The 26,958-nt window shown below is 56.4% G+C and overlaps 1 protein-coding gene across 1 annotated transcript in view; it reads right to left on the minus strand.

Moving 5' to 3' along the window:
* Positions 1-25,942, minus strand: part of LOC137373356 (trichohyalin-like) — a 154,081-nt gene extending 128,139 nt beyond the window's left edge. Inside the window, exons 1-2 of the mRNA XM_068038179.1 lie at positions 25,797-25,942; positions 10,273-10,530 (exon numbers count right to left, since the gene is read on the minus strand). Of these exons, the coding sequence (XP_067894280.1) occupies positions 10,273-10,530; positions 25,797-25,942 (404 nt within the window). The remainder of the gene's footprint in view (positions 1-10,272; positions 10,531-25,796) is intronic.
* Positions 25,943-26,958: the final 1,016 nt, after the last annotated feature.

Here is a 26,958-nt window from a genome sequence, read left to right on the forward strand (position 1 = left end):
TCTCCTGTTGCTGCTGCCTGGTGTTCTCCTGTTGCTGCCTGGTGTTCGCCTGTTGTTGCTGCCTGGTGTTCTCCTGTTGCTGCTGCCTGGTGTTCTCCTGTTGCTGCCTGGTGTTCTCCTGGTGCTACTGCCTGGTGTCTCCTGCTGCTGCTGCCTGGTGTGTTCCTGTTGCTGCTGCCTGATGTTCTCCTGTTGCTGCTGCTGGTGTTCTCCTGTTGCTGCCTGGTGTTCTCCTGTTGCTGCTACCTGGTGTTCTCCTGTTGTTGCCTGGTGTTCTCCTGTTGCTGCTGCCTGGTGTTCTCCTGTTGCTGTCTGGTGTTCTACTGTTGCTGTTGTCTGGTGTTCTACTGTTACTGCTGCCTGATATTCAGCTGCTGTTGCCTGGTGTTCTCATGCTGCTGTTGTCTGGGATTCACCTGCTGCTGCCTGGTGTTCTGCTGTTGGTGCCTGGTGTTCTCCTGCTGCTTTGGTCTGGTGTTCACCTGCTGCTGCCTGGTGTTCTCCTGCTGCTGCCTGGTGTTCTCCTGTTGCTGTTGCTGCCTCCTGTTCTCCTGCTGCTGTTGTCGGGTGTTCACCTGCTGCAGCCTGGTGTTCTCCTGTTGCTGCCTGATGTGCTCCTGTTAGTGCTGCCTGATGTTCTCCTGTTGCTGCTGCCTCGTGTTCACCTGCTGCTCCCTGTTGTTCTCCTGTTGCTGCCCGGTGTTCTCCTGCTGCTGTTGTCTGGTGTTCACCTGCTGTTGCCTGGTGTTCTCCTGCTGCTGCTTCCTGGTGTTCTCCTGCTGCTGCTGCCTGGTGTTCTCCTGTTGTTGCCTGGTGTTCTCCTGTTGCTGCTGCCTGGTGTTCTCCTGTTGCTGCCTGGTGTTCGCCTGTTGCTGCTGCCTGGTGTTCTCCTGTTGCTGCTGCCTGTTGTTCTCCTGTTGCTGCTGCCTGGTGTTCTCCTGTTGTTGCCTGGTGTTCTCCTGTTGTTGTTGCTGCCTCCTGTTCTCCTGCTGCTACCTGGTGTTCTCCTGTTGCTGTTGTCTGGTGTTCACCTGCTGCTGCCTGGTGTTCTCCTGCTGCTGCTTCCTGGTGTTCTCCTGCTGCTGCTGCCTGGTGTTCTCCTGTTGTTGCCTGGTGTTCTCCTGTTGCTGCTGCCTGGTGTTCTCCTGTTGCTGCCTGGTGTTCGCCTGTTGCTGCTGCCTGGTGTTCTCCTGTTGCTGCTGCCGTGTGTTCTCCTGTTGCTGCCTGGTGTTCTCCTGGTGCTACTGCCTGGTGTCTCCTGCTGCTGCTGCCTGGTGTTCTCCTGTTGCTTCTGCCTGATGTTCTCCTGTTGCTGCTGCTGGTGTTCTCCTGTTGCTGCCTGGTGTTCTCCTGTTGCTGCTGCCTGGTGTTCTCTTGTTGTTGCCTGGGGTTCTCCTGTTGCTGCTGCCTGGTGTTCTCCTGTTGCTGCCTGGTGTTCTCCTGTTGCTGCTGCCTGGTGTTCTCCTGTTGCTGCTGCCAGGTGTCTCCTGCTGCTGCTGCCTGGTGTTCTCCTGTTGCTGCTGCCTGATGTTCTCCTGTTGCTGCTGCTGGTGTTCTCCTGTTGCTGCCTGGTGTTCTCCTGTTGCTGCTGTCTGGTGTTCTCCTGTTGCTGCCGGGTGTTGTCCTGTTGCTGCTGCCTGGTGTTCTCCTGTTGCTGCCTGCTGTTCTCCTGCTGCTGTTGCCTGGTGTTCTCCTGTTGCTGCTGCCTGGTGTCCTGCTTTTGCTGCCTGGTGTTCTCCTATTGCTGCTGCCTGGTGTTCTCCTGTTGCTGCTGCCTGGTGTTCTCCTGTTGCTGTCAGGTGTTCGCCTGTTGCTGCTGCCTGGTGTTCTCCTGTTGCTGCTATCTGACGTTCACCTGCTGATGCCTGGTGTTCTCCTGTTGCTACTGTCTGGTGTTCTCCTGTTGCTGCCTGGTGTTCGCCTGTTGCTGCTGCCTGGTGTTCTCCTGTTGTTGCCTGGTGTTCTCCTGCTGCTGCTGCCTGGTGCTCTCCTGTTGCTGCTGCCTGGTGTTCTTCTGTTGCTGCCTGGTGTTCTCCTGTTGCTGCTGCCTGGTGTTCTCCTGTTGCTGCCTGGTGTTCTCCTGCTGCTGCTGCCTGGTGCTCTCCTGTTGCTGCCTGGTGTTCTCCTGTTGCTGCTGCCTGGTGTTCTCCTGTTGCTGCCTGGTGTTCTCCTGTTGCTGCTGCCTGGTGTTCTCCTGTTGCTGCCTGGTGTTCTCCTGTTGCTGGTGCCTGGTGTTCTCCTGTTGCTGCTGCTTGGTGTTCTCCTGCTGCTGACTGGTGCTCTCCTGTTTTTGTTGCTGTCTGGTGATCTCCTGCTGCTGCCTGGTGTTCTCCTGTTACGTGTGCCTGGTGTTCTCCTGCTGCTGCCTGGTGTTCTCCTGTTGCTGCTGTCTACTGTTCATCTGCTGCTGTCTGGTGATCTCCTGCTGCTGCCTGGTGTTCTCCTGTTACGTGTGCCTGGTGTTCTCCTGCTGCTGCCTGGTGTTCTCCTGTTGCTGCTGTCTGCTGTTCTCCTGTTGCTGTTGTCTGTTGTTCATCTGCTGCTGTCTGGTGATCTCCTGCTGCTGCCTGGTGTTCTCCTGTTGCTGCGGCCTGTTGTTCTCCTGTTACTGCTCCCTGGTGTTCTCCTGTTACTGCTCCCTGGTGTTCTCCTGTTGCTGCTGCCTGGTGTTCTACTGCTGCTGCTGCCTGGTGTTCTCCTGTTACTGCTGCCTGATGTTCTCCTGTTACTGCTGCCTGATGTTCTCCTGTTACAGCTGCCTGCTGTTCTCCTGTTACTGCTGCCTGATGTTCTCCTGTTACTGCTGCCTGGTGTTCTCCTGTTGCTGCTTCCTGGTGTTCACCTGTAGCTGCTGCCTGGTGTTCTCCTGCTGCTGCTGCCTGGTGTTCTACTGTTACTGCTGCCTGATGTTCACCTGTTGCTGCTGCCTGGTGTTCACCTGTTACTGCTGCCTGGTGTTCTCCTGCTGCTGCTGCCTGGTGTTCTCCTGTTACTGCTGCCTGATGTTATCCTGTTACTGCTGCCTCATGTTCTCCTGTTGCTGCTGCCTGGTGTTCTCCTGTTACTGCTGCCTGATGTTCTCCTGTTAATGCTGCCTGATATTCTCCTGTGACTGCTGTCTGGTGTTCTCCTGCTGCTGCTGCCTGGTGTTCACCTGCTGCTGCTCCCTGGTGTTCTCCTGTTGCTGTCTGGTGTTCTACTGTTGCTGTTGTCTGGTGTTCTACTGCTGCTGCTGCCTGGTGTTCTCCTGTTAATGCTGCCTGATGTTCTCCTGTTGCTAACGCCTGGTGTTCTCCTGCTGCTGCTGCCTGGTGTTCACCTGCTGCTGCTCCCTGGTGTTCTCCTGTTGCTGTCTGGTGTTCTACTGTTGCTGTTGTCTGGTGTTCTACTGTTACTGCTGCCTGATATTCAGCTGCTGTTGCCTGGTGTTCTCATGCTGCTGTTGTCTGGGATTCACCTGCTGCTGCCTGGTGTTCTGCTGTTGGTGCCTGGTGTTCTCCTGCTGCTTTTGTCTGGTGTTCACCTGCTGCTGCCTGGTGTTCTCCTGCTGCTGCCTGGTGTTCTCCTGTTGCTGTTGCTGCCTCCTGTTCTCCTGCTGCTGTTGTCGGGTGTTCACCTGCTGCAGCCTGGTGTTCTCCTGTTGCTGCCTGATGTTCTCCTGTTAGTGCTGCCTGGTGTTCTCCTGTTACTGCGGCCTGGCGTTCTCCTGTTACTGCTGCCTGGTGTTCTCCTGCTGCTGCTGCCTGGTGTTCTACTGCTGCTGCCTGGTGTTCTCCTGTTACTGCTGCCTGATGTTCTCCTGTTACTGCTGCCTGATATTCTCCTGTTACTGCTCCCTGATGTTCTCCTGCTGCTGCTCCCTGGTGTTCTCCGGTTGTTGCTGCCTGGTGTTCTCCTGTTGCTGCTGCCTGGTGTTCTACTGCTGCTGCTGCCTGGTGTTCTGCTGTTACTGCTGCCTGATGTTCACCTGTTGCTGCTGCCTGGTGTTCACCTGTTACTGCTGCCTGGTGTTCTCCTGCTGCTGCTGCCTGGTGTTCTCCTGTTGCTGCCTGGTGTTCTCCTGTTGCTGCTGCCTGGTGTTCTCCTGTTGCTGCTGCCTGGTGTTCTCCTGTTGCTACGTGGTGTTCTCCTGTTGCTACTGCCTGGTGTTCTCCTGTTGCTGCCTGGTGTTCTCCTGTTGCTGTTCCCTGTTGTTCTCCTGTTGCTGCCTGGTGTTCTCCTGCTGCTGCTGCCTGGTGCTCTCCTGTTGCTGCTGCCTGGTGTTCTTCTGTTGTTGCCTGGTGTTCTCCTGTTGCTGCTGCCTGGTGTTCTCCTGTTGCTGCCTGGTGTTCTCCTGCTGCGGCTGCCTGGTACTCTCCTGTTGCTGCCTGGTGTTCTCCTGTTGCTGCTGCCTGATGTTCTCCTGTTGCTGCCTGGTGTTCTCCTGTTGCTGCTGCCTTGTGTTCTCCTGTTGCTGCCTGGTGTTCACCTGTTGCTGGTGCCTGGTGTTCTCCTGTTGCTGGTGCTCGGTGTTCTCCTGCTGCTGCCTGGTGTTCTCCTGTTGTTGTTGCTTCCTGGTGTTCTCCTGTTGCTGTTGTCTGTTGTTCATCTGCTGCTGTCTGGTGATCTCCTGCTGCTGCCTGGTGTTCTCCTGTTGCGGTTGCCTGGTGTTCTCCTGCTGCTGCCTGGTGTTCTCCTGTTGCTGCTGTCTGCTGTTCTCCTGTTGCTGTTGTCTGTTGTTCATCTGCTGCTGTCTGGTGATCTTCTGCTGCTGCCTGGTGTTCTCCTGTTGCTGCTGCCTGGTGTTCTCCTGTTGCTGCGGACTGGTGTTCTCCTGTTACTGCTCCCTGGTGTTCTCCTGTTAATGCTCCCTGGTGTTCTCCTGTTGCTGCTGCCTGGTGTTCTACTGCTGCTGCTGCCTGGTGTTCTCCTGTTACTGCTGCCTGATGTTCTCCTCTTACAGCTGCCTGGTGTTCTCCTGTTGCTGCTGCCTGCTGTTCTCCTGTTACTGCTGCCTGATATTCTCCTGTTACTGCTGCCTGGTGTTCTCCTGTTGCTGCTTCCTGGTGTTCACCTGTAGCTGCTGCCTGGTGTTCTCCTGTTGTTGCCTGGTGTTCTCCTGTTGCTGCTGCCTGGTGTTCTCCTGTTGCTGCCTGGTGTTCGCCTGTTGCTGCTGCCTGGTGTTCTCCTGTTGCTGCTGCCTGGTGTTCTCCTGTTGCTGCCTGGTGTTCTCCTGGTGCTACTGCCTGGTGTCTCCTGCTGCTGCTGCCTGGTGTTCTCCTGTTGCAGCTGCCTGATGTTCTCCCGTTGCTGCTGCTGGTGTTCTCCTGTTGCTGCCTGGTGTTCTCCTGTTGCTGCTGCCTGGTGTTCTCCTGTTGCTGCCTGGTGTTCTCCTATTGCTGCTGCCTGGTGTTCTCCTGTTGCTGCTGCCTGGTGTTCTCCTGTTGCTGCCTGGTGTTCTCCTGGTGCTACTGCCTGGTGTTCTCCTGTTGCTGCCTGGTGTTATCCTGTTGCTGCTGCCTGGTGTCTCCTGCTGCTGCTGCCCGGTGTTCTCCTGTTGTTGCTGCCTGATGTTCTCCTGTTGCTGCTGCTGGTGTTCGCCTGTTGCTGCTGGGTGTTCTCCTGTTGCTGCTGCCTGGTGTTCTCCTGTTGCTGCTGCTGGTGTTCTCCTGTTGCTGCCTGGTGTTCTCCTGTTGCTCCTTTCTGGTGTTCTCCTGTTGTTGCCTGCTGTTCTCCTGCTGCTGCTGCCTGGTGTTCTCCTGTTGCTGCTTCCTGGTGTTCTGCTGTTGCTGCCTGGTGTTCTCCTGTTGCTGCTGCCTGGTGTTCGCCTGTTGCTGCTGCCTGGTGTTCTCCTGTTGCTGCTGTCTGGTGTTCACCTGCTGATGCCTGGTGTTCTCCTGTTGCTGCTGTCTGGTGTTCTCCTGTTGCTGTCTGGTGTTCGCCTGTTACTTCTGCCTGGTGTTCTCCTGTTGCTGCCTGGTGTTCGCCTGTTGCTGCTGCCTGGTGTTCACCTGCTGATTCCTGGTGTTCTCCTGTTGCTGCTGCCTGATGTTCTCCTGTTGCTTCCTGGTGTTCTCCTGTTGCTGCTGCCTGGTGTTCTCCTGTTGCTGCTGTCTGGTGTTCACCTGCTGATGCCTGGTGTTCTACTGTTGCTGCTTTCTGGTGTTCTCCTGTTGCTGCCTGGTATTCTCCTGTTGCTGCCTGGTGTTCTCCTGTTGCTGATGCCTGGTGTTCTTCTGTTGTTGTTGCTGCCTGGTGTTCTCCTGTTGCTGTTGTCTGGTATTCATTGGCTGCTACCTGGTGTTCTCCGCTTGTTGTTGCTGCCTCCTGTTCTCCTGCTGCTACCTGGTGTTCTCCTGCTGCTCCTGCCTTGTATTCTCCTGTTACTGCTGCCTGGTGTTCTCCTGTGACTGCTGCCTGGTGTTCTCCTGCTGCTGCGGCCTGGTGTTCACCTGTTGCTGCTGCCTGGTGTTCTCCTGTTACTGCTGCCTGGTGTTCTCCTGCTGCTGCTGCCTGGTGTTCTCCTGCTGCTGCTCCCTGTTGTTCTCCTGTTGCTGCTGCCTGGTGTTCTACTGCTGCTGCTGCCTGGTATTCTCCTGTTCCTGCTGCCTGGTGTTCTCCTGTTTCTGCCAGGTGTTCGCCTGTTGCTGCTGCCTGGTGTTCTCCTGTTGCTGCTGCCTGGTGTTCACCTGCTGCTGCCTGCTGTTCACCTGCTGATGCCTGGTGTTCTCCTGTTGCTGCTGTCTGGTGATCTCCTGCTGCTGCCTGGTGTTCTCCTGTTACTGTTGCCTGGTGTTCTCCTGCTGCTGCCTGGTGTTCTCCTGTTGCTGCTGTCTGCTGCTCTCCTGTTGCTGTTGTCTGTTGTTCATCTGCTGCTGTCTGGTGATCTCCTGCTGCTGCCTGGTGTTCTCCTGTTGCTGTTTTCTGGTGGTCTCCTGCTGCTGCTCCCTGGTGTTCTCCTGTTGCTACGTGGTGTTCTCCTGTTGCTACTGCCTGGTGTTCTCCTGTTGCTGCCTGGTGTTCTCCTGTTGCTGTTCCCTGTTGTTCTCCTGTTGCTGCCTGGTGTTCTCCTGCTGCTGCTGCCTGGTGCTCTCCTGTTGCTGCTGCCTGGTGTTCTTCTGTTGCTGCCTGGTGTTCTCCTGTTGCTGCTGCCTGGTGTTCTCCTGTTGCTGCCTGGTGTTCTCCTGCTGCGGCTGCCTGGTGCTCTCCTGTTGCTGCCTGGTGTTCTCCTGTTGCTGCTGCCTGATGTTCTCCTGTTGCTGCCTGGTGTTCTCCTGTTGCTGCTGCTTGGTGTTCTGCTGCTGCCTGGTGTTCTCCTGTTGTTGTTGCTTCCTGGTGTTCTCCTGTTGCTGTTGTCTGTTGTTCATCTGCTGCTGTCTGGTGATCTCCTGCCGCTGCCTGGTGTTCTCCTGTTACTGTTGCCTGGTGTTCTCCTGCTGCTGTCTGGTGTTCTCCTGCTGCTGTGGTCTGTTGTTCATCTGCTGCTGTCTGGTGATCTCCTGCTGCTGCCTGGTGTTCTCCTGTACGGTTGCCTGGTGTTCTCCTGCTGCTGCCTGGTGTTCTCCTGTTGCTGCTGTCTGCTGTTCTCCTGTTGCTGTTGTCTGTTGTTCATCTGCTGCTGTCTGGTGATCTTCTGCTGCTGCCTGGTGTTCTCCTGTTGCTGCTGCCTGGTGTTCTCCTGTTACTGCTCCCTGGTGTTCTCCTGTTGCTGCTGCCTGGTGTTCTACTGCTGCTGCTGCCTGGTGTTCTCCTGTTACTGCTGCCTGATGTTCACCTGTTACAGCTGCCTGGTGTTCTCCTGTTGCTGCTGCCTGCTGTTCTCCTGTTACTGCTGCCTGATGTTCTCCTGTTACTGCTGCCTGGTGTTCTCCTGTTGCTGCTTCCTGGTGTTCACCTGTAGCTGCTGCCTGGTGTTCTCCTGCTGCTGCCTGGTGTTCTCCTGCTGCTGCTGCCTGTTGTTCTCCTGCTGCTGCTGCCTGGTGTTCTCCTGTTGTTGCCTGGTGTTCTCCTGTTGCTGCTGCCTAGTGTTCTCCTGTTGCTGCCTGGTGTTCGCCTGTTGCTGCTGCCTGGTGTTCTCCTGTTGCTGCTGCCTGGTGTTCCCCTGTTGCTGCCTGGTATTCTCCTGGTGCTACTGCCTGGTGTCTCCTGCTGCTGCTGCCTGGTGTTCTCCTGTTGCAGCTGCCTGATGTTCTCCCGTTGCTGCTGCTGGTGTTCTCATGTTGCTGCCTGGTGTTCTCCTGTTGCTGCTGCCTGGTGTTCTCCTGTTGTTGCCTGGTGTTCTCCTGTTGCTGCTGCCTGGTGTTCTCCTGTTGCTGCCTGGTGTTCTCCTATAGCTGCTGCCTGGTGTTCTCCTGTTGCTGCTGCCTGGTGTTCTCCTGTTGCTGCCTGGTGTTCTCCTGGTGCTACTGCCTGGTGTTCTCCTGTACTGCCTGGTGTTATCCTGTTGCTGCTGCCTGGTGTCTCCTGCTGCTGCTGCCCGGTGTTCTCCTGTTGCTGCTGCCTGATGTTCTCCTGTTGCTGCTGCTGGTGTTCTCCTGTTGCTGCCTGGTGTTCTCCTGTTGCTCCTTTCTGGTGTTCTCCTGTTGCTGCCAGGTGTTGTCCTGTTGCTGCTGCCTGGTGTTCTCCTGTTGCTGCCTGCTGTTCTCCTGTTGCTGCTGCCTGGTGTTCTCCTGTTGCTGCTGCCTGGTGTTCTCCTGTTGCTGCCTGGTGTTCGCCTCTTGCTGCTGCCTGGTGTTCTCCTGTTGCTGCTGTCTGGTGTTCACCTGCTGATGCCTGGTGTTCTCCTGTTGCTGCTGTCTGGTGTTCTCCTGTTGCTGTCTGGTGTTCGCCTGTTGCTGCTGCCTGGTGTTCTCCTGTTGCTGCCTGGTGTTCGCCTGTTGCTGCTGCCTGGTGTTCACCTGCTGATGCCTGGTGTTCTCCTGTTGCTGCTGCCTGATGTTCTCCTGTTGCTTCCTGGTGTTCGCCTGTTGCTGCTGCCTGGTGTTCTCCTGTTGCTGCTGTCTGGTGTTCACCTGCTGATGCCTGGTGTTCTCCTGTTGCTGCTGTCTGGTGTTCTCCTGTTGCTGCCTGGTATTCTCCTGTTGCTGCCTGGTGTTCTCCTGTTGCTGATGCCTGGTGTTCTACTGCTGCTGTTGTCTGGTGTTCTCCTGTTGCTGCTGTCTGGTGTTCTCCTGCTGCTGCCTGGTGTTCTCCTGTTGTTGTTGCTGCCTGGTGTTCTCCTGTTGCTGTTGTCTGGTATTCATTGGCTGCTACCTGGTGTTCTCCGCTTGTTGTTGCTGCCTCCTGTTCTCCTGCTGCTACCTGGTGTTCTCCTGCTGCTGCTGCCTTGTATTCTCCTGTTACTGCTGCCTGGTGTTCTCCTGTGACTGCTGCCTGGTGTTCTCCTGCTGCTGCGGCCTGGTGTTCACCTGTTGCTGCTGCCTGGTGTTCTCCTGTTACTGCTGCCTGGTGTTCTCCTGCTGCTGCTGCCTGGTGTTCTCCTGCTGCTGCTCCCTGTTGTTCTCCTGTTGCTGCTGCCTGGTGTTCTACTGCTGCTGCTGCCTGGTATTCTCCTGTTCCTGCTGCCTGGTGTTCTCCTGTTTCTGCCAGGTGTTCGCCTGTTGCTGCTGCCTGGTGTTCTCCTGTTGCTGCTGCCTGGTGTTCACCTGCTGCTGCCTGGTGTTCACCTGCTGATGCCTGGTGTTCTCCTGCTACTGCTGTCTGGTGATCTCCTGCTGCTGCCTGGTGTTCTCCTGTTACTGTTGCCAGGTGTTCTCCTGCTGCTGTCTGGTGTTCTCCTGCTGCTGTTGTCTGTTGTTCATCTGCTGCTGTCTGGTGATCTCCTGCTGCTGCCTTGTGTTCTCCTGTTACGGTTGCCTGGTGTTCTCCTGCTGCTGCCTGGTGTTCTCCTGTTGCTGCTGTCTGCTGTTCTCCTGTTGCTGTTGTCTGTTGTTCATCTGCTGCTGTCTGGTGATCGCCTGCTGCTGCCTGGTGTTCTCCTGTTGCTGTTGTCTGGTGGTCTCCTGCTGCTGCTGCCTGGTGTTCTCCTGCTGCTGCCTGGTGTTCTCCTGTTGCTGCGGCCTGGTGTTCTCCTGTTACTGCTCCCTGGTGTTCTCCTGTTACTGCTCCCTGGTGTTCTCCTGTTGCTGCTGCCTGGTGTTCTCCTGTTAATGTTGCCTGGTGTTCTCCTGTTGCTGCTTCCTGGTGCTCAGCTGTAGCTGCTGCCTGGAGTTCTCCTGCTGCTGCTGCCTGGTGTTCTCCTGTTACTGCTGCCTGATGTTCACCTGTTGCTGCTGCCTGGTGTTCTACTGTTACTGCTGCCTGATGTTCTCCTGTTGCTCCTTTCTGGTGTTCTCCTGTTGCTGCCAGGTGTTGTCCAGTTGATGCTGCCTGGTGTTCTCCTGTTGCTGCCTGCTGTTCTCCTGCTGCTGCTGCCTGGTGTTCTCCTGTTGCTGCTTCCTGGTGTTCTGCTGTTGCTGCCTGGTGTTCTCCTGTTGCTGCTGCCTACTGTTCTCCTGTGGCTGCTGCCTGGTGTTCTCCTGTTGCTGCCTGGTGTTCGCCTGTTGCTGCTGCCTGGTGTTCTCCTGTTGCTGCTGTCTGGTGTTCACCTGCTGATGCCTGGTGTTCTCCTGTTGCTGCTGTCTGGTTTTCTCCTGTTGCTGTCTGGTGTTCGCCTGTTGCTGCTGCCTGGTGTACTCCTGTTGCTGCCTGGTGTTCGCCTGTTGCTGCTGCCTGGTGTTCACCTGCTGATGCCTGGTGTTCTCCTGTTGCTGCTGCCTGGTGTTCTCCTGGTGCTACTGCCTGGTGTTCTCCTGTTGCTGCCTGGTGTTATCCTGTTGCTGCTGCCTGGTGTCTCCTGCTGCTGCTGCCCGGTGTTCTCCTGTTGCTGCTGCCTGATGTTCTCCTGTTGCTGCTGCTGGTGTTCTCCTGTTGCTGCTGGGTGTTCTCCTGTTGCTGCTGCCTGGTGTTCTCCTGTTGCTGTCTGGTGTTCTCCTGCTGCTGTTGTCTGTTGTTCATCTGCTGCTGTCTGGTGATCTCCTGCTGCTGCCTTGTGTTCTCCTGTTACGGTTGCCTGGTGTTCTCCTGCTGCTGCCTGGTGTTCTCCTGTTGCTGCTGTCTGCTGTTCTCCTGTTGCTGTTGTCTGTTGTTCATCTGCTGCTGTCTGGTGATCGCCTGCTGCTGCCTGGTGTTCTCCTGTTGCTGTTGTCTGGTGGTCTCCTGCTGCTGCTGCCTGGTGTTCTCCTGCTGCTGCCTGGTGTTCTCCTGTTGCTGCGGCCTGGTGTTCTCCTGTTACTGCTCCCTGGTGTTCTCCTGTTACTGCTCCCTGGTGTTCTCCTGTTGCTGCTGCCTGGTGTTCTCCTGTTAATGTTGCCTGGTGTTCTCCTGTTGCTGCTTCCTGGTGTTCAGCTGTAGCTGCTGCCTGGAGTTCTCCTGCTGCTGCTGCCTGGTGTTCTCATGTTACTGCTGCCTGATGTTCACCTGTTGCTGCTGCCTGGTGTTCTACTGTTACTGCTGCCTGATGTTCTCCTGTTGCTCCTTTCTGGTGTTCTCCTGTTGCTGCCAGGTGTTGTCCAGTTGATGCTGCCTGGTGTTCTCCTGTTGCTGCCTGCTGTTCTCCTGCTGCTGCTGCCTGGTGTTCTCCTGTTGCTGCTTCCTGGTGTTCTGCTGTTGCTGCCTGGTGTTCTCCTGTTGCTGCTGCCTGCTGTTCTCCTGTGGCTGCTGCCTGGTGTTCTCCTGTTGCTGCCTGGTGTTCGCCTGTTGCTGCTGCCTGGTGTTCTCCTGTTGCTGCTGTCTGGTGTTCACCTGCTGATGCCTGGTGTTCTCCTGTTGCTGCTGTCTGGTTTTCTCCTGTTGCTGTCTGGTGTTCGCCTGTTGCTGCTGCCTGGTGTACTCCTGTTGCTGCCTGGTGTTCGCCTGTTGCTGCTGCCTGGTGTTCACCTGCTGATGCCTGGTGTTCTCCTGTTGCTGCTGCCTGGTGTTCTCCTGGTGCTACTGCCTGGTGTTCTCCTGTTGCTGCCTGGTGTTATCCTGTTGCTGCTGCCTGGTGTCTACTGCTGCTGCTGCCCGGTGTTCTCCTGTTGCTGCTGCCTGATGTTCTCCTGTTGCTGCTGCTGGTGTTCTCCTGTTGCTGCTGGTTGTTCTCCTGTTGCTGCTGCCTGGTGTTCTCCTGTTGCTGCTGCTGGTGTTCTCCTGTTGCTGCCTGGTGTTCTCCTGTTGCTCCTTTCTGGTGTTCTCCTGTTGCTGCCAGGTGTTGTCCTGTTGCTGCTGCCTGGTGTTCTCCTGTTGCTGCCTGCTGTTCTCCTGCTGCTGCTGCCTGGAGTTCTCCTGTTGCTGCTTCCTGGTGTTCTGCTGTTGCTGCCTGGTGTTCTCCTGTTGCTGCTGCCTGGTGTTCTCCTATTGCTGCTGCCTGGTGTTCTCCTGTTGCTGCCTGGTGTTCGCCAATTGCTGCTCCCTGGTGTTCGCCTGTTGCTGCTGCCTGGTGTTCTCCTGTTGCTGCTGTCTGGTGTTCACCTGCTGATGCCTGGTGTTCTCCTGTTGCTGCTGTCTGGTGTTCTCCTGTTGCTGTCTGGTATTCGCCTGTTGCTGCTGCCTGGTGTTCTCCTGTTGCTGCCTGGTGTTCGCCTGTTGCTGCTGCCTGGTGTTCACCTGCTGATGCCTGGTGTTCTCCTGTTGCTGCTGCCTGGTGTTCTCCTGTTGCTTCCTGGTGTTCGCCTGTTGCTGCTGCCTGGTGTTCTCCTGTTGCTGCTGTCTGGTGTTCACCTGCTGATGCCTGGTGTTCTACTGTTGCTGCTGTCTGGTGTTCTCCTGTTGCTGCCTGGTATTCTCCTGTTGCTGCCTGGTGTTCTCCTGTTGCTGATGCCTGGTGTTCTACTGCTGCTGTTGTCTGGTGTTCTCCTGTTGCTGCTGTCTGGTGTTCTCCTGCTGCTGCCTGGTGTTCTCCTGTTGTTGTTGCTGCCTGGTGTTCTCCTGTTGCTGTTGTCTGGTATTCATTGGCTGCTACCTGGTGTTCTCCGCTTGTTGCTGCTGCCTCCTGTTCTCCTGCTGCTACCTGGTGTTCTCCTGCTGCTGCTGCCTTGTATTCTCCTGTTACTGCTGCCTGGTGTTCTCCTGTGACTGCTGCCTGGTGTTCTCCTGCTGCTACGGCCTGGTGTTCACCTGTTGCTGCTGCCTGGTGTTCTCCTGTTACTGCTGCCTGGTGTTCTCCTGCTGCTGCTGCCTGGTGTTCTCCTGCTGCTGCTCCCTGTTGTTCTCCTGTTGCTGCTGCCTGGTGTTCGACTGCTGCTGCTGCCTGGTATTCTCCTGTTCCTGCTGCCTGGTGTTCTCCTGTTTCTGCCAGGTGTTCGCCTGTTGCTGCTGCCTGGTGTTCTCCTGTTGCTGCTGCCTGGTGTTCTCCTGTTGCTGCTGCCTGGTGTTCACCTGCTGCTGCCTGGTGTTCACCTGCTGATGCCTGGTGTTCTCATGCTGCTGCTGTCTGGTGATCTCCTGCTGCTGCCTGGTGTTCTCCTGTTACTGTTGCCTGGTGTTCTCCTGCTGCTGTCTGGTGTTCTCCTGCTGCTGTTGTCTGTTGTTCATCTGCTGCTGTCTGGTGATCTCCTGCTGCTGCCTGGTGTTCTCCTGTTGCTGTTGTCTGGTGGTCTCCTGCTGCTGCTGCCTTGTGTTCTCCTGCTGCTGCCTGGTGTTCTCCTGTTGCTGCGGCCTGGTGTTCTCCTGTTACTGCTCCCTGGTGTTCTCCTGTTACTGCTCCCTGGTGTTCTCCTGTTGCTGCTGCCTGGTGTTCTACTGCTGCTGCTGCCTGGTGTTCTCCTGTTACTGCTGCCTGACGTTCTCCTGTTACAGCTGCCTGGTTTTCTCCTGTTGCTGCTGCCTGCTGTTCTCCTGTTACTGCTGCCTGATGTTCTCCTGTTCATGCTGCCTGGTGTTCTCCTGTTGCTGCTTCCTGGTGTTCAGCTGTAGCTGCTGCCTGGTGTTCTCCTGCTGCTGCTGCCTGGTGTTCTCCTGTTACTGCTGCCTGATGTTCACCTGTTGCTGCTGCCTGGTGTTCTACTGTTACTGCTGCCTGATGTTCACCTGTTTCTGCTGCCTGGTGTTCACCTGTTACTGCTGCCTGGTGTTCTCCTGTTGCTGCTGCCTGGTGTTCTCCTGTTACTGCTGCCTGATGTTCTCCTGTTACTGCTGCCTGATGTTCTCCTGTTGCTGCTGCCTGGTGTTCTCCTGTTACTGCTGCCTGATGTTCTCCTGTTAATGCTGCCTGATATTCTCCTGTTACTGCTGTCTGGTGTTCTCCTGCTGCTGCTGCCTGGTGTTCACCTGCTGCTGCTCCCTGGTGTTCTCCTGTTGCTGTCTGGTGTTCTACTGTTGCTGTTGTCTGGTGTTCTACTGTTACTGCTGCCTGATATTCACCTGCTGCTGCCTGGTGTTCAGCTGCTGATGCCTGGTGTTCTCCTGTTGCTGCTGTCTGGTGTTCTCCTGCTGCTGCCTGGTGTTCTCCTGTTGCTGCTGTCTGGTGTTCTCCTGTTGCTGCTGCCTCGTTTTCTCCTGCTGCTGCTGCCTGGTGTTCACCTGCTGCTGGTCCCTGGTGTTCTCCTGTTGCTGTCTGGTGTTCTACTGTTGCTGTTGTCTGGTGTTCTACTGTTACTGCTGCCTGATATTCAGCTGCTGTTGCCTGGTGTTCTCATGCTGCTGTTGTCTGGTGTTCACCTGCTGCTGCCTGGTGTTCTCCTGTTGGTGCCTGGTGTTCTCCTGCTGCTTTTGTCTGGTGTTCACCTGCTGCTGCCTGGTGTTCTCCTGCTGCTGCCTGGTGTTCTCCTGTTGCTGTTGCTGCCTCCTGTTCTCCTGCTGCTGTTGTCGGGTGTTCACCTGCTGCAGCCTGGTGTTCTCCTGTTGCTGCCTGATGTTCTCCTGTTAGTGCTGCCTGATGTTCTCCTGTGACTGCTGCCTGGTGTTCTCCTGCTGCTGCTGCCTGGTGTTCTCCTGTTACTGCGGCCTGGCGTTCTCCTGTTGCTGCTGCCTGGTGTTCTCCTGTTGCTGCCTGCTGTTCTCCTGCTGCTGCTGCCTGGTGTTCTCCTGTTGCTGCTTCCTGGTGTTCTGCTGTTGCTGCCTGGTGTTCTCCTGTTGCTGCTGCCTGGTGTTCTCCTGTTGCTGCTGCCTGGTGTTCTCCTGTTGCTGCCTGGTGTTCGCCTGTTGCTGCTGCCTGGTGTTCTCCTGTTGCTGCTGTCTGGTGTTCACCTGCTGATGCCTGGTGTTCTCCTGTTGCTGCTGTCTGGTGTTCTCCTGTTGCTGTCTGGTGTTCGCCTGTTGCTGCTGCCTGGTGTTCTCCTGTTGCTGCCTGGTGTTCGCCTGTTGCTGCTGCCAGGTGTTCACCTGCTGATGCCTGGTGTTCTCCTGTTGCTGCTGCCTGGTGTTCTCCTGGTGCTACTGCCTGGTGTTCTCCTGTTGCTGCCTGGTGTTATCCTGTTGCTGCTGCCTGGTGTCTCCTGCTGCTGCTGCCCGGTGTTCTCCTGTTGCTGCTGCCTGATGTTCTCCTGTTGCTGCTGCTGGTGTTCTCCTGCTGCTGCTGGGTGTTCTCCTGTTGCTGCTGCCTGGTGTTCTCCTGTTGCTGCTGCTGGTGTTCTCCTGTTGCTGCCTGGTGTTCTCCTGTTGCTCCTTTCTGGTGTTCTCCTGTTGCTGCCAGGTGTTGTCCTGTTGCTGCTGCCTGGTGTTCTCCTGTTGCTGCCTGCTGTTCTCCTGCTGCTGCTGCCTGGTGTTCTCCTGTTGCTGCTTCCTGGTGTTCTGCTGTTGCTGCCTGGTGTTCTCCTGTTGCTGATGCCTGGTGTTCTCCTGTTGCTGCCTGGTGTTCGCCTGTTGCTGCTGCCAGGTGTTCACCTGCTGATGCCTGGTGTTCTCCTGTTGCTGCTGCCTGGTGTTCTCCTGGTGCTACTGCCTGGTGCTCTCCTGTTGCTGCCTGCTGTTCTCCTGCTGCTGCTGCCTGGTGTTCTCCTGTTGCTGCTTCCTGGTGTTCTGCTGTTGCTGCCTGGTGTTCTCCTGTTGCTGCTGCCTGGTGTTCTCCTGTTGCTGCTGCCTGGTGTTCTCCTGTTGCTGCCTGGTGTTCGTCTGTTGCTGCTGCCTGGTGTTCTCCTGTTGCTGCTGTCTGGTGTTCACCTGCTGATGCCTGGTGTTCTCCTGTTGCTGCTGTCTGGTGTTCTCCTGTTGCTGTCTGGTGTTCGCCTTTTGCTGCTGCCTGGTGTTCTCCTGTTGCTGCCTGGTGTTCGCCTGTTGCTGCTGCCTGGTGTTCACCAGCTGATGCCTGGTGTTCTCCTGTTGCTGCTGCCTGGTGTTCTCCTGTTGCTTCCTGGTGTTCGCCTGTTGCTGCAGCCTGGTGTTCTCCTGTTGCTGCTGTCTGGTGTTCACCTGCTGATGCCTGGTGTTCTCCTGTTGCTGCTGTCTGGTGTTCTCCTGTTGCTGCCTGGTATTCTCCTGTTGCTGCCTGGTGTTCTCCTGTTGCTGATGCCTGGTGTTCTACTTCTGCTGTTGTCTGGTGTTCTCCTGTTGCTGCTGTCTGGTGTTCTCCTGCTGCTGCCTGGTGTTCTCCTGTTGTTGTTGCTGCCTGGTGTTCTCCTGTTGCTGTTGTCTGGTATTCATTGGCTGCTACCTGGTGTTCTCCGCTTGTTGTTGCTGCCTCCTGTTCTCCTGCTGCTACCTGGTGTTCTCCTGCTGCTGCTGCCTTGTATTCTCCTGTTACTGCTGCCTGGTGTTCTCCTGTGAATGCTGCCTGGTGTTCTCCTGCTGCTGCGGCCTGGTGTTCACCTGTTGCTGCTGCCTGGTGTTCTCCTGTTACTGCTGCCTGGTGTTCTCCTGCTGCTGCTGCCTGGTGTTCTCCTGCTGCTGCTCCCTGTTGTTCTCCTGTTGCTGCTGCCTGGTGTTCTACTGCTGCTGCTGCCTGGTATTCTCCTGTTCCTGCTGCCTGGTGTTCTCCTGTTTCTGCCAGGTGTTCGCCTGTTGCTGCTGCCTGGTGTTCTCCTGTTGCTGCTGCCTGGTGTTCACCTGCTGCTGCCTGGTGTTCACCTGCTGATGCCTGGTGTTCTCATGCTGCTGCTGTCTGGTGATCTCCTGCTGCTGCCTGGTGTTCTCCTGTTACTGTTGCCTGGTGTTCTCCTGCTGCTGTCTGGTGTTCTCCTGCTGCTGTTGTCTGTTGTTCATCTGCTGCTGTCTGGTGATCTCCTGCTGCTGCCTGGTGTTCTCCTGTTACGGTTGCCTGGTGTTCTCCTGCTGCTGCCTGGTGTTCTCCTGTTGCTGCTGTCTGCTGTTCTCCTGTTGCTGTTGTCTGTTGTTCATCTGCTGTTGTCTGGTGATCTCCTGCTGCTGCCTGGTGTTCTCCTGTTGCTGTTGTCTGGTGGTCTCCTGCTGCTGCTGCCTGGTGTTCTCCTGCTGCTGCCTGGTGTTCTCCTGTTGCTGCGGCCTGGTGTTCTCCTGTTACTGCTCCCTGGTGTTCTCCTGTTACTACTCTCTGGTGTTCTCCTGTTACTGCTCCCTGGTGTTCTCCTGTTGCTGCTGCCTGGTGTTCTACTGCTGCTGCTGCCTGGTGTTCTCCTGTTACTGCTGCCTGACGTTCTCCTGTTACAGCTGCCTGGTTTTCTCCTGTTGCTGCTGCCTGCTGTTCTCCTGTTACTGCTGCCTGATGTTCTCCAGTTAATGCTGCCTGGTGTTCTCCTGTTGCTGCTTCCTGGTGTTCAGCTGTAGCTGCTGCCTAGTGTTCTCCTGCTGCTGCTGCCTGGTGTTCTCCTGTTACTGCTGCCTGATGTTCACCTGTTGCTGCTGCCTGGTGTTCTACTGTTACTGCTGCCTGATGTTCACCTGGTGCTGCTGCCTGGTGTTCACCTGTTACTGCTGCCTGGTGTTCTCCTGTTGCTGCTGCCTGGTGTTCTCCTGTTACTGCTGCCTGATGTTCTCCTGTTACTGCTGCCTGATGTTCTCCTGTTACAGCTGCCTGATGTTCTCCTGTTGCTGCTGCCTGGTGTTCTCCTGTTACTGCTGCCTGATGTTCTCCTGTTAATGCTGCCTGATATTCTCCTGTTACTGCTGTCTGGTGTTCTCCTGCTGCTGCTGCCTGGTGTTCACCTGCTGCTGCTCCCTGGTGTTCTCCTGTTGCTGTCTGGTGTTCTACTGTTGCTGTTGTCTGGTGTTCTACTGCTGCTGCTGCCTGGTGTTCTCCTGTTAATGCTGCCTGATGTTCTCCTGTTGCTGCTGCCTCGTTTTCTCCTGCTGCTGCTGCCTGGTGTTCACCTGCTGCTGATCCCTGGTGTTCTCCTGTTGCTGTCTGGTGTTCTACTGTTGCTGTTGTCTGGTGTTCTACTGTTACTGCTGCCTGATATTCAGCTGCTGCTGCCTGGTGTTCTCATGCTGCTGTTGTCTGGTGTTCACCTGCTGCTGCCTGGTGTTCTTCTGTTGGTGCCTGGTGTTCTCCTGCTGCTTTTGTCTGGTGTTCACCGGCTGCTGCCTGGTGTTCTCCTGCTGCTGCCTGGTGTTCTCCTGTTGCTGTTGCTGCCTCCTGTTCTCCTGCTGCTGTTGTCGGGTGTTCACCTGCTGCAGCCTGGTGTTCTCCTGTTGCTGCCTGATGTTCTCCTGTTAGTGCTGCCTGATGTTCTCCTGTGACTGCTGCCTGGTGTTCTCCTGCTGCTGCTGCCTGGTGTTCTCCTGTTACTGCGGCCTGGCGTTCTCCTGTTGCTGCTGCCTGGTGTTCTCCTGTTGCTGCCTGCTGTTCTGCTGCTGCTGCCTGGTGTTCTCCTGTTACTGCGGCCTGGCGTTCTCCTGTTACTGCTGCCTGGTGTTCTCCTGCTGCTGCTGCCTGGTGTTCGACTGCTGCTGCCTGGTGTTCTCCTGTTACTGCTGCCTGGTGTTCTCCTGTTACTGCGGCCTGGCGTTCTCCTGTTCCTGCTGCCTGGTGTTCTCCTGCTGCTGCTGCCTGGTGTTCTACTGCTGCTGCCTGGTGTTCTCCTGTCACTGCTGCCTGATATTCTCCTGTTACTGCTCCCTGGCGTACTCCTGCTGCTGCTCCCTGGTTTTCTCCGGTTGTTGCTGCCTGGTGTTCTCCTGTTGCTGCTGCGTGGTGTTCTACTGCTGCTGCTGCCTGGTGTTCTACTGTTACTGCTGCCTGATGTTCACCTTTTGCTGCTGCCTGGTGTTCACCTGTTACTGCTGCCTGGTGTTCTCCTGCTGCTGCTGCCTGCTGATCTCCTGTTGCTGCTGCCTGGTGTTCTCCTGTTGCTGCTGCCTGGTGTTCTCCTGTTGCTGCCTGGTGTTCTCCTGTTCCTGCTGCCTGGTGTTCTCCTGTTGCGGCCTGGTGTTCTCCTGCTGCTGCTGCCTGGTGCTCTCCTGTTGCTGCTGCCTGGTGTTCTCCTGTTGCTGCCTGGTGTTCTCCTGTTGCTGCTCCCTGTTGTTCTCCTGTTGCTGCCTGGTGTTCTCCTGCTGCTGCTGCCTGGTGCTCTCCTGTTGCTGCTGCCTGGTGTTCTCCTGCTGCTGCTGCCTGGTGTTCTCCTGTTGCTGCCTGGTGTTCTCCTGCTGCTGCTGCCTGGTGCTCTCCTGTTGCTGCCTGGAGTTCTCCTGTTGCTGCTGCCTGGTGTTCTCCTGTTGCTGCCTGGTGTTCTCCTGTTGCTGCTGCCTGGTGTTCTCCTGTTGCTGCCAGGTGTTCTCCTGTTGCTGGTGCCTGGTGTTCTCCTGCTGCTGCTGCTTGGTGTTCTCCTGCTGCTGTGTGGTGTTCTCCCGTTGTTGTTGCTTCCTGGTGTTCTCCTGTTGCTGTTGTCTGGTGTTCTCCTGCTGCTGTCTGGTGTTCTCCTGCTGCTGTTGTCTGTTGTTCATCTGCTGCTGTCTGGTGATCTCCTGCTGCTGCCTGGTGTTCTCCTGTTACGGTTGCCTGGTGTTCTCCTGCTGCTGCCTGGTGTTCTCCTGTTGCTGCTGTCTGCTGTTCTCCTGTTGCTGTTGTCTGTTGTTCATCTGCTGCTGTCTGGTGATCTCCTGCTGCTGCCTGGTGTTCTCCTGTTGCTGTTGTCTGGTGGTCTCCTGCTGCTGCTGCCTGGTGTTCTCCTGCTGCTGCCTGGTGTTCTCCTGTTGCTGCGGCCTGGTGTTCTCCTGTTACTGCTCCCTGGTGTTCTCCTGTTACTGCTCCCTGGTGTTCTCCTGTTACTGCTCCCTGGTGTTCTCCTGTTGCTGCTGCCTGGTGTTCTACTGCTGCTGCTGCCTGGTGTTCTCCTGTTACTGCTGCCTGACGTTCTCCTGTTACAGCTGCCTGTTGTTCTCCTGTTGCTGCTGCCTGCTGTTCTCCTGTTACTGCTGCCTGATGTTCTCCTGTTAATGCTGCCTGGTGTTCTCCTGTTGCTGCTTCCTGGTGTTCAGCTGTAGCTGCTGCCCGGTGTTCTCCTGCTGCTGCTGCCTGGTGTTCTCCTGTTACTGCTGCCTGATGTTCACCTGTTGCTGCTGCCTGGTGTTCTACTGTTACTGCTGCCTGATGTTCTCCTGTTGCTCCTTTCTGGTGTTCTCCTGATGCTGCCAGGTGTTGTCCTGTTGCTGCTGCCTGGTGTACTCCTGTTGCTGCCTGCTGTTCTCCTGCTGCTGCTGCCTGGTGTTCTCCTGTTGCTGCCTGGTGTTCTCCTGCTGCTGCTGCCTGGTGCTCTCCTGTTGCTGCTGCCTGGTGTTCTCCTGTTGCTGCCTGGTGTTCTCCTGTTGCTGCTCCCTGTTGTTCTCCTGTTGCTGCCTGGTGTTCTCCTGCTGCTGCTGCCTGGTGCTCTCCTGTTGCTGCTGCCTGGTGTTCTCCTGCTGCTGCTGCCTTGTGTTCTCCTGTTGCTGCCTGGTGTTCTCCTGCTGCTGCTGCCTGGTGCTCTCCTGTTGCTGCCTGGTGTTCTCCTGTTGCTGCTGCCTGGTGTTCTCCTGTTGCTGCCTGGTGTTCTCCTGTTGCTGCTGCCTGGTGTTCTCCTGTTGCTGCCTGGTGTTCTCCTGTTGCTGGTGCCTGGTGTTCTCCTGCTGCTGCTGCTTGGTGTTCTCCTGCTGCTGCCTGGTGTTCTCCCATTGTTGTTGCTTCCTGGTGTTCTCCTGTTGCTGTTGTCTGTTGTTCATCTGCTGCTGTCTGGTGATCTCCTGCTGCTGCCTGGTGTTCTCCTGTTACTGTTGCCTGGTGTTCTCCTGCTGCTGTCTGGTGTTCTCCTGCTGCTGTTGTCTCTTGTTCATCTGCTGTTGTCTGGTGATCTCCTGCTGCTGCCTGGTGTTCTCCTGTTACGGTTGCCTGGTGTTCTCCTGTTACTGCTCCCTGGTGTTCTCCTATTGCTGCTGCCTGGTGTTCTCCTGTTGCTGCTGCCTGGTGTTCTCCTGTTGCTGCTGTCTGGTGTTCTCCCGTTGTTGTTGCTTCCTGGTGTTCTCCTGTTGCTGTTGTCTGTTGTTCATCTGCTGCTGTCTGGTGATCTCCTGCTGCTGCCTGGTGTTCTCCTGTTACTGCTCCCTGGTGTTCTCCTATTGCTGCTGCCTGGTGTTCTCCTGTTGCTGCTGCCTGGTGTTCTCCTGTTGCTGCTGTCTGGTGATCTCCTGCTGCTGCCTGGTGTTCTCCTGTTACTGTTGCCTGGTGTTCTCCTGCTGCTGTCTGGTGTTCTCCTGCTGCTGTTGTCTGTTGTTCATCTGCTGCTGTCTGGTGATCTCCTGCTGCTGCCTGGTGTTCTCCTGTTACGGTTGCCTGGTGTTCTCCTGCTGCTGCCTGGTGTTCTCCTGTTGCTGCTGTCTGCTGTTCTCCTGTTGCTGTTGTCTGTTGTTCATCTGCTGCTGTCTGGTGATCTCTTGCTGCTGCCTGGTGTTCTCCTGTTGCTGTTGTCTGGTGGTATCCTGCTGCTGCTGCCTGGTGTTCTCCTGCTGCTGCCTGGTGTTCTCCTGTTGCTGCGGCCTGGTGTTCTCCTGTTACTGCTCCCTGGTGTTCTACTGTTACTGCTCCCTGGTGTTCTCCTGTTACTGCTCCCTGGTGTTCTCCTGTTGCTGCTGCCTGGTGTTCTACTGCTGCTGCTGCCTGGTGTTCTCCTGTTACTGCTGCCTGACGTTCTCCTGTTACAGCTGCCTGGTGTTCTCCTGTTGCTGCTGCCTGCTGTTCTCCTGTTACTGCTGCCTGATGTTCTCCTGTTGCTGCTTCCTGGTGTTCAGCTGTAGCTGCTGCCTGGTGTTCTCCTGCTGCTGCTGCCTGGTGTTCTCCTGTTACTGCTGCCTGATGTTCACCTGTTGCTGCTGCCTGGTGTTCTACTGTTACTGCTGCCTGATGTTCTCCTGTTGCTCCTTTCTGGTGTTCTCCTGTTGCTGCCAGGTGTTGTCCTGTTGCTGCTGCCTGGTGCACTCCTGTTGCTGCCTGCTGTTCTCCTGCTGCTGCTGCCTGGTGTTCTCCTGTTGCTGCCTGGTGTTCTCCTGCTGCTGCTGCCTGGTGTTCTCCTGTTGCTGCCTGGTGTTCTCCTGTTGCTGCTCCCTGTTGTTCTCCTGCTGCTGCCTGGTGTTCTCCTGCTGCTGCTGCCTGGTGCTCTCCTGTTGCTGCTGCCTGGTGTTCTCCTGCTGCTGCTGCCTGGTGTTCTCCTGTTGCTGCCTGGTGTTCTCCTGCTGCTGCTGCCTGGTGCTCTCCTGTTGCTGCCTGGTGTTCTCCTGTTGCTGCTGCCTGGTGTTCTCCTGTTGCTGCCTGGTGTTCTCCTGTTGCTGCTGCCTGGTGTTCTCCTGTTGCTGCCTGGTGTTCTCCTGTTGCTGGTGCCTGGTGTTCTCCTGCTGCTGCTGCTTGGTGTTCTCCTGCTGCTGCCTGGTGTTCTCCCGTTGTTGTTGCTTCCTGGTGTTCTCCTGTTGCTGTTGTCTGTTGTTCATCTGCTGCTGTCTGGTGATCTCCTGCTGCTGCCTGGTGTTCTCCTGTTACTGTTGCCTGGTGTTCTCCTGCTGCTGTCTGGTGTTCTCCTGCTGCTGTTGTCTGTTGTTCATCTGCTGTTGTCTGGTGATCTCCTGCTGCTGCCTGGTGTTCTCCTGCTACGGTTGCCTGGTGTTCTCCTGCTGCTTCCTGGTGTTCTCCTGTTGCTGTTGTCTGTTGTTCATCTGCTGCTGTCTGGTGATCTCCTGCTGCTGCCTGGTGTTCTCCTGTTACTGTTGCCTGGTGTTCTCCTGCTGCTGTCTGGTGTTCTCCTGCTGCTGTTGTCTGTTGTTCATCTGCTGCTGTCTGGTGATCTCCTGCTGCTGCCTGGTGTTCTCCTGTTGCTGTTGTCTGGTGGTCTCCTGTTGCTGCTGCCTGGTGTTCTCCTGCTGCTGCCTGGTGTTCTCCTGTTGCTGCGGCCTGGTGTTCTCCTGTTACTGCTCCCTGGTGTTCTCCTGTTACTGCTCCCTGGTGTTCACCTGTTGCTGCTGCCTGGTGTTCTACTGCTGCTGCTGCCTGATGTTCTCCTGTTACAGCTGCCTGGTGTTCTCCTGTTGCTGCTGCCTGCTGTTCTCCTGTTACTGCTGCCTGATGTTCTCCTGTTACTGCTGCCTGGTGTTCTCCTGTTGCTGCTTCCTGGTGTTCACCTGGAGCTGCTGCCTGGTGTTCTCCTGCTGCTGCTGCCTGGTGTTCTACTGTTACTGCTGCCTGATGTTCACCTGTTGCTGCTGCCCGGTGTTCACCTGTTACTGCTGCCTGGTGTTCTCCTGCTGCTGCTGCCTGGTGTTCTCCTGTTGCTGCTGCCTGGTGTTCTCCTGTTGCTGCCTGGTGTTCTCCTGTTGCTGCTGCCTGGTGTTCGCCTGCTGTTTCTCACTGGTGTTCTCATGCTGCATCTCCCTGGTGTTCTCCTGCTGCTGCTGCCTGGTGTTCACCTGTTCCTGCTCCCAGGTGTTCTCCTGCTGCTTCTCCCTGGAGTTCACCTGTTGCTGCTGCCTGGTGTTCTCCTGCTGTTTCTCCCTGGTGTTCTCCTGTTACAGCTGCCTGATGTTCTCCTGTTGCTGCTGCCTCGTGCTCACCTGCTGCTGCTCCCTGGTGTTCTCCTGTTGCTGCCCGGTGTTCTCCTGTTGCTGCCTGGTGTTCTCCTGCTGCTGTTGTCTGGTGTTCACCTGCTGTTACCTGGTGTTCTCCTGCAGCTGCTGCCTGGTGTTCTCCTGCTGCTGCTGCCTGGCGTTCTCCTGTTGTTGCCTGGTGTTCTCCTGTTGCTGCTGCCTGGTGTTCTCCTGTTGCTGCCTGGTGTTCGGCTGTTGCTGCTGCCTGGTGTTCTCCTGTTGCAGCTTCCTGGTGTTCTCCTGTTGCTGCTGCCTGGTGTTCTCCTGTTGTTGTTGCTGCCTCCTGTTCTCCTGCTGCTACCTGGTGTTCTCCTGTTGCTGTTGTCTGGTGTTCACCTGCTGCTGCCCGGTGTTCTCCTGCTGCTGCTGCCTGGTGTTCTCCTGTTGTTGCCTGGTGTTCTCCTGTTGCTGCTGCCTGGTGTTCTCCTGTTGCTGCCTGGTGTTCACCTGTTGCTGCTGCCTGGTGTTCTCCTGTTGCTGCTGCCTGGTGTTCTCATGTTGCTGCTGCCTGATGTTCTCCTGTTGCTGATGCTGGTGTTCTCCTGTTGCTGCTTGGTGTTCTCCTGTTGCTGCTGCCTGGTGTTCTCCTGTTGCTGCTGCTGGTGTTCTCCTGTTGCTGCCTGGTGTTCTCATGTTGCTGCTGTCTGGTGTTCTCCTGTTGCTGCCAGGTGTTGTCCTGTTGCTGCTGCCTGGTGTTCTCCTGTTGCTGCCTGCTGTTCTCCTGCTGCTGCTGCCTGGTGTTCTCCTGGTGCTACTGCCTGGTGTCTCCTGCTGCTGCTGCCTGGTGTTCTCCTGTTGCTGCCTGGTGTTCTCCTGTTGCTGCTGCCTGGTGTTCTCCTGTTGTTGCCTGGTGTTCTCCTGTTGCTGCTGCCTGGTGTTCTCCTGTTGCTGCCTGGTGTTCTCCTGTTGCTGCTGCCTGGTGTTCTCCTGTTGCTGCTGCCTGGTGTTCTCCTGTTGCTGCCTGGTGTTCTCCTGGTGCTACTGCCTGGTGTTCTCCTGTTGCTGCCTGGTGTTATCCTGTTGCTGCTGCCTGGTGTCTCCTGCTGCTGCTGCCTGGTGTTCTCCTGTTGCTGCTGCCTGATGTTCTCCTGTTGCTGATGCTGGTGTTCTCCTGTTGCTGCTTGGTGTTCTCCTGTTGCTGCTGCCTGGTGTTCTCCTGTTGCTGCCTGGTATTCTCCTGTTGCTGCCTGGTGTTCTCCTGTTGCTGATACCTGGTGTTCTACTGCTGCTGTTGTCTGGTGTTCTCCTGTTGCTGCTGTCTGGAGTACTCCTGCTGCTGCCTGGTGTTCTCCTGTTGTTGTTGCTGCCTGGTGTTCTCCTGTTGCTGTTGTCTGGTATTCATTGGCTGCTACCTGGTGTTCTCCGCTTGTTGTTGCTGCCTCCTGTTCTCCTGCTGCTACCTGGTGTTCTCCTGCTGCTGCTGCCTGGTATTCTCCTGTTTACTGCTGCCTGGTGTTCTCCTGTGACTGCTGCCTGGTGTTCTCCTGCTGCTGCGGCCTGGTGTTCACCTGTTGCTGCTGCCTGGTGTTCTCCTGTTACTGCTGCCTGGTGTTCACCTGCTGCTGCTGCCTGGTGTTCTCCTGCTGCTGCTCCCTGTTGTTCTCCTGTTGCTGCTGCCTGGTGTTCGACTGCTGCTGCTGCCTGGTATTCTCCTGTTACTGCTGCCTGGTGTTCTCCTGTTTCTGCCAGGTGTTCGCCTGTTGCTGCTGCCTGGTGTTCTCCTGTTGCTGCTGCCTGGTGTTCACCTGCTGCTGCCTGGTGTTCACCTGCTGATGCCTGGTGTTCTCATGCTGCTGTTGTCTGGTGTTCACCTGCTGTTGCCTGGTGTTCTCCTGCTCCTGTTGTCTGGTATTCACCTGCTGCTGCCTGGTGTTCTCCTGTTGCTGCTGCCTGGTGTTCTCCTGTTGCTGCTGCTGGTGTTCTCCTGTTGCTGCCTGGTGTTCTCCTGTTGCTGCTGCCTGGTGTTCGCCTGCTGTTTCTCCCTGGTGTTCTCATGCTGCATCTCCCTGGTGTTCTCCTGCTGCTGCTGCCTGGTGTTCACCTGTTGATGCTCCCAGGTGTTCTCCTGCTGCTTCTCCCTGGTGTTCCCCTGTTGCTGCTGCCTGGTGTTCTCCTGCTGTTTCTCCCTGGTGTTCTCCTGTTACAGCTGCCTGATGTTCTCCTGTTGCTGCTGCCTTGTGCTCACCTGCTGCTGCTCCCTGGTGTTCTCCTGTTGCTGCCCGGTGTTCTCCTGTTGCTGCTTGGTGTTCTCCTGCTGCTGTTGTCTGGTGTTCACCTGCTGTTACCTGGTGTTCTCCTGCAGCTGCTGCCTGGTGTTCTCCTGCTGCTGCTGCCTGGCGTTCTCCTGTTGTTGCCTGGTGTTCTCCTGTTGCTGCTGCCTGGTGTTCTCCTGTTGCTGCCTGGTGTTCGCCTGTTGCTGCTGCCTGGTGTTCTCCTGTTGCAGCTGCCTGGTGTTCTCCTGTTGCTGCTGCCTGGTGTTCTCCTGTTGTTGTTGCTGCCTCCTGTTCTCCTGCTGCTACCTGGTGTTCTCCTGTTGCTGTTGTCTGGTGTTCACCTGCTGCTGCCTGGTGTTCTCCTGCTGCTGATGCCTGGTGTTCTCCTGTTGTTGCCTGGTGTTCTCCTGTTGCTGCTGCCTGGTGTTCTCCTGTTGCTGCCTTGTGTTCACCTGTTGCTGCTGCCGTGTGTTCTCCTGTTGCTGCTGCCTGGTGTTCTCATGTTGCTGCTGCCTGATGTTCTCCTGTTGCTGATGCTGGTGTTCTCCTGTTGCTGCTTGGTCTTCTCCTGTTGCTGCTGCCTAGTGTTCTCCTGTTGCTGCTGCTGGTGTTCTCCTGTTGCTGCCTGGTGTTCTCATGTTGCTGCTGTCTGGTGTTCTCCTGTTGCTGCCGGGTGTTGTCCTGTTGCTGCTGCCTGGTGTTCTCCTGTTGCTGCCTGCTGTTCTCCTGCTGCTGCTGCCTGGTGTTCTCCTGGTGCTACTGCCTGGTGTCTCCTGCTGCTGCTGCCTGGTGTTCTCCTGTTGCT

The sequence above is a fragment of the Heterodontus francisci genome, chromosome 9, assembly GCF_036365525.1.
Source record: "Heterodontus francisci isolate sHetFra1 chromosome 9, sHetFra1.hap1, whole genome shotgun sequence".
In the NCBI taxonomy this organism is placed as follows: Eukaryota; Metazoa; Chordata; class Chondrichthyes; order Heterodontiformes; family Heterodontidae; genus Heterodontus; species Heterodontus francisci.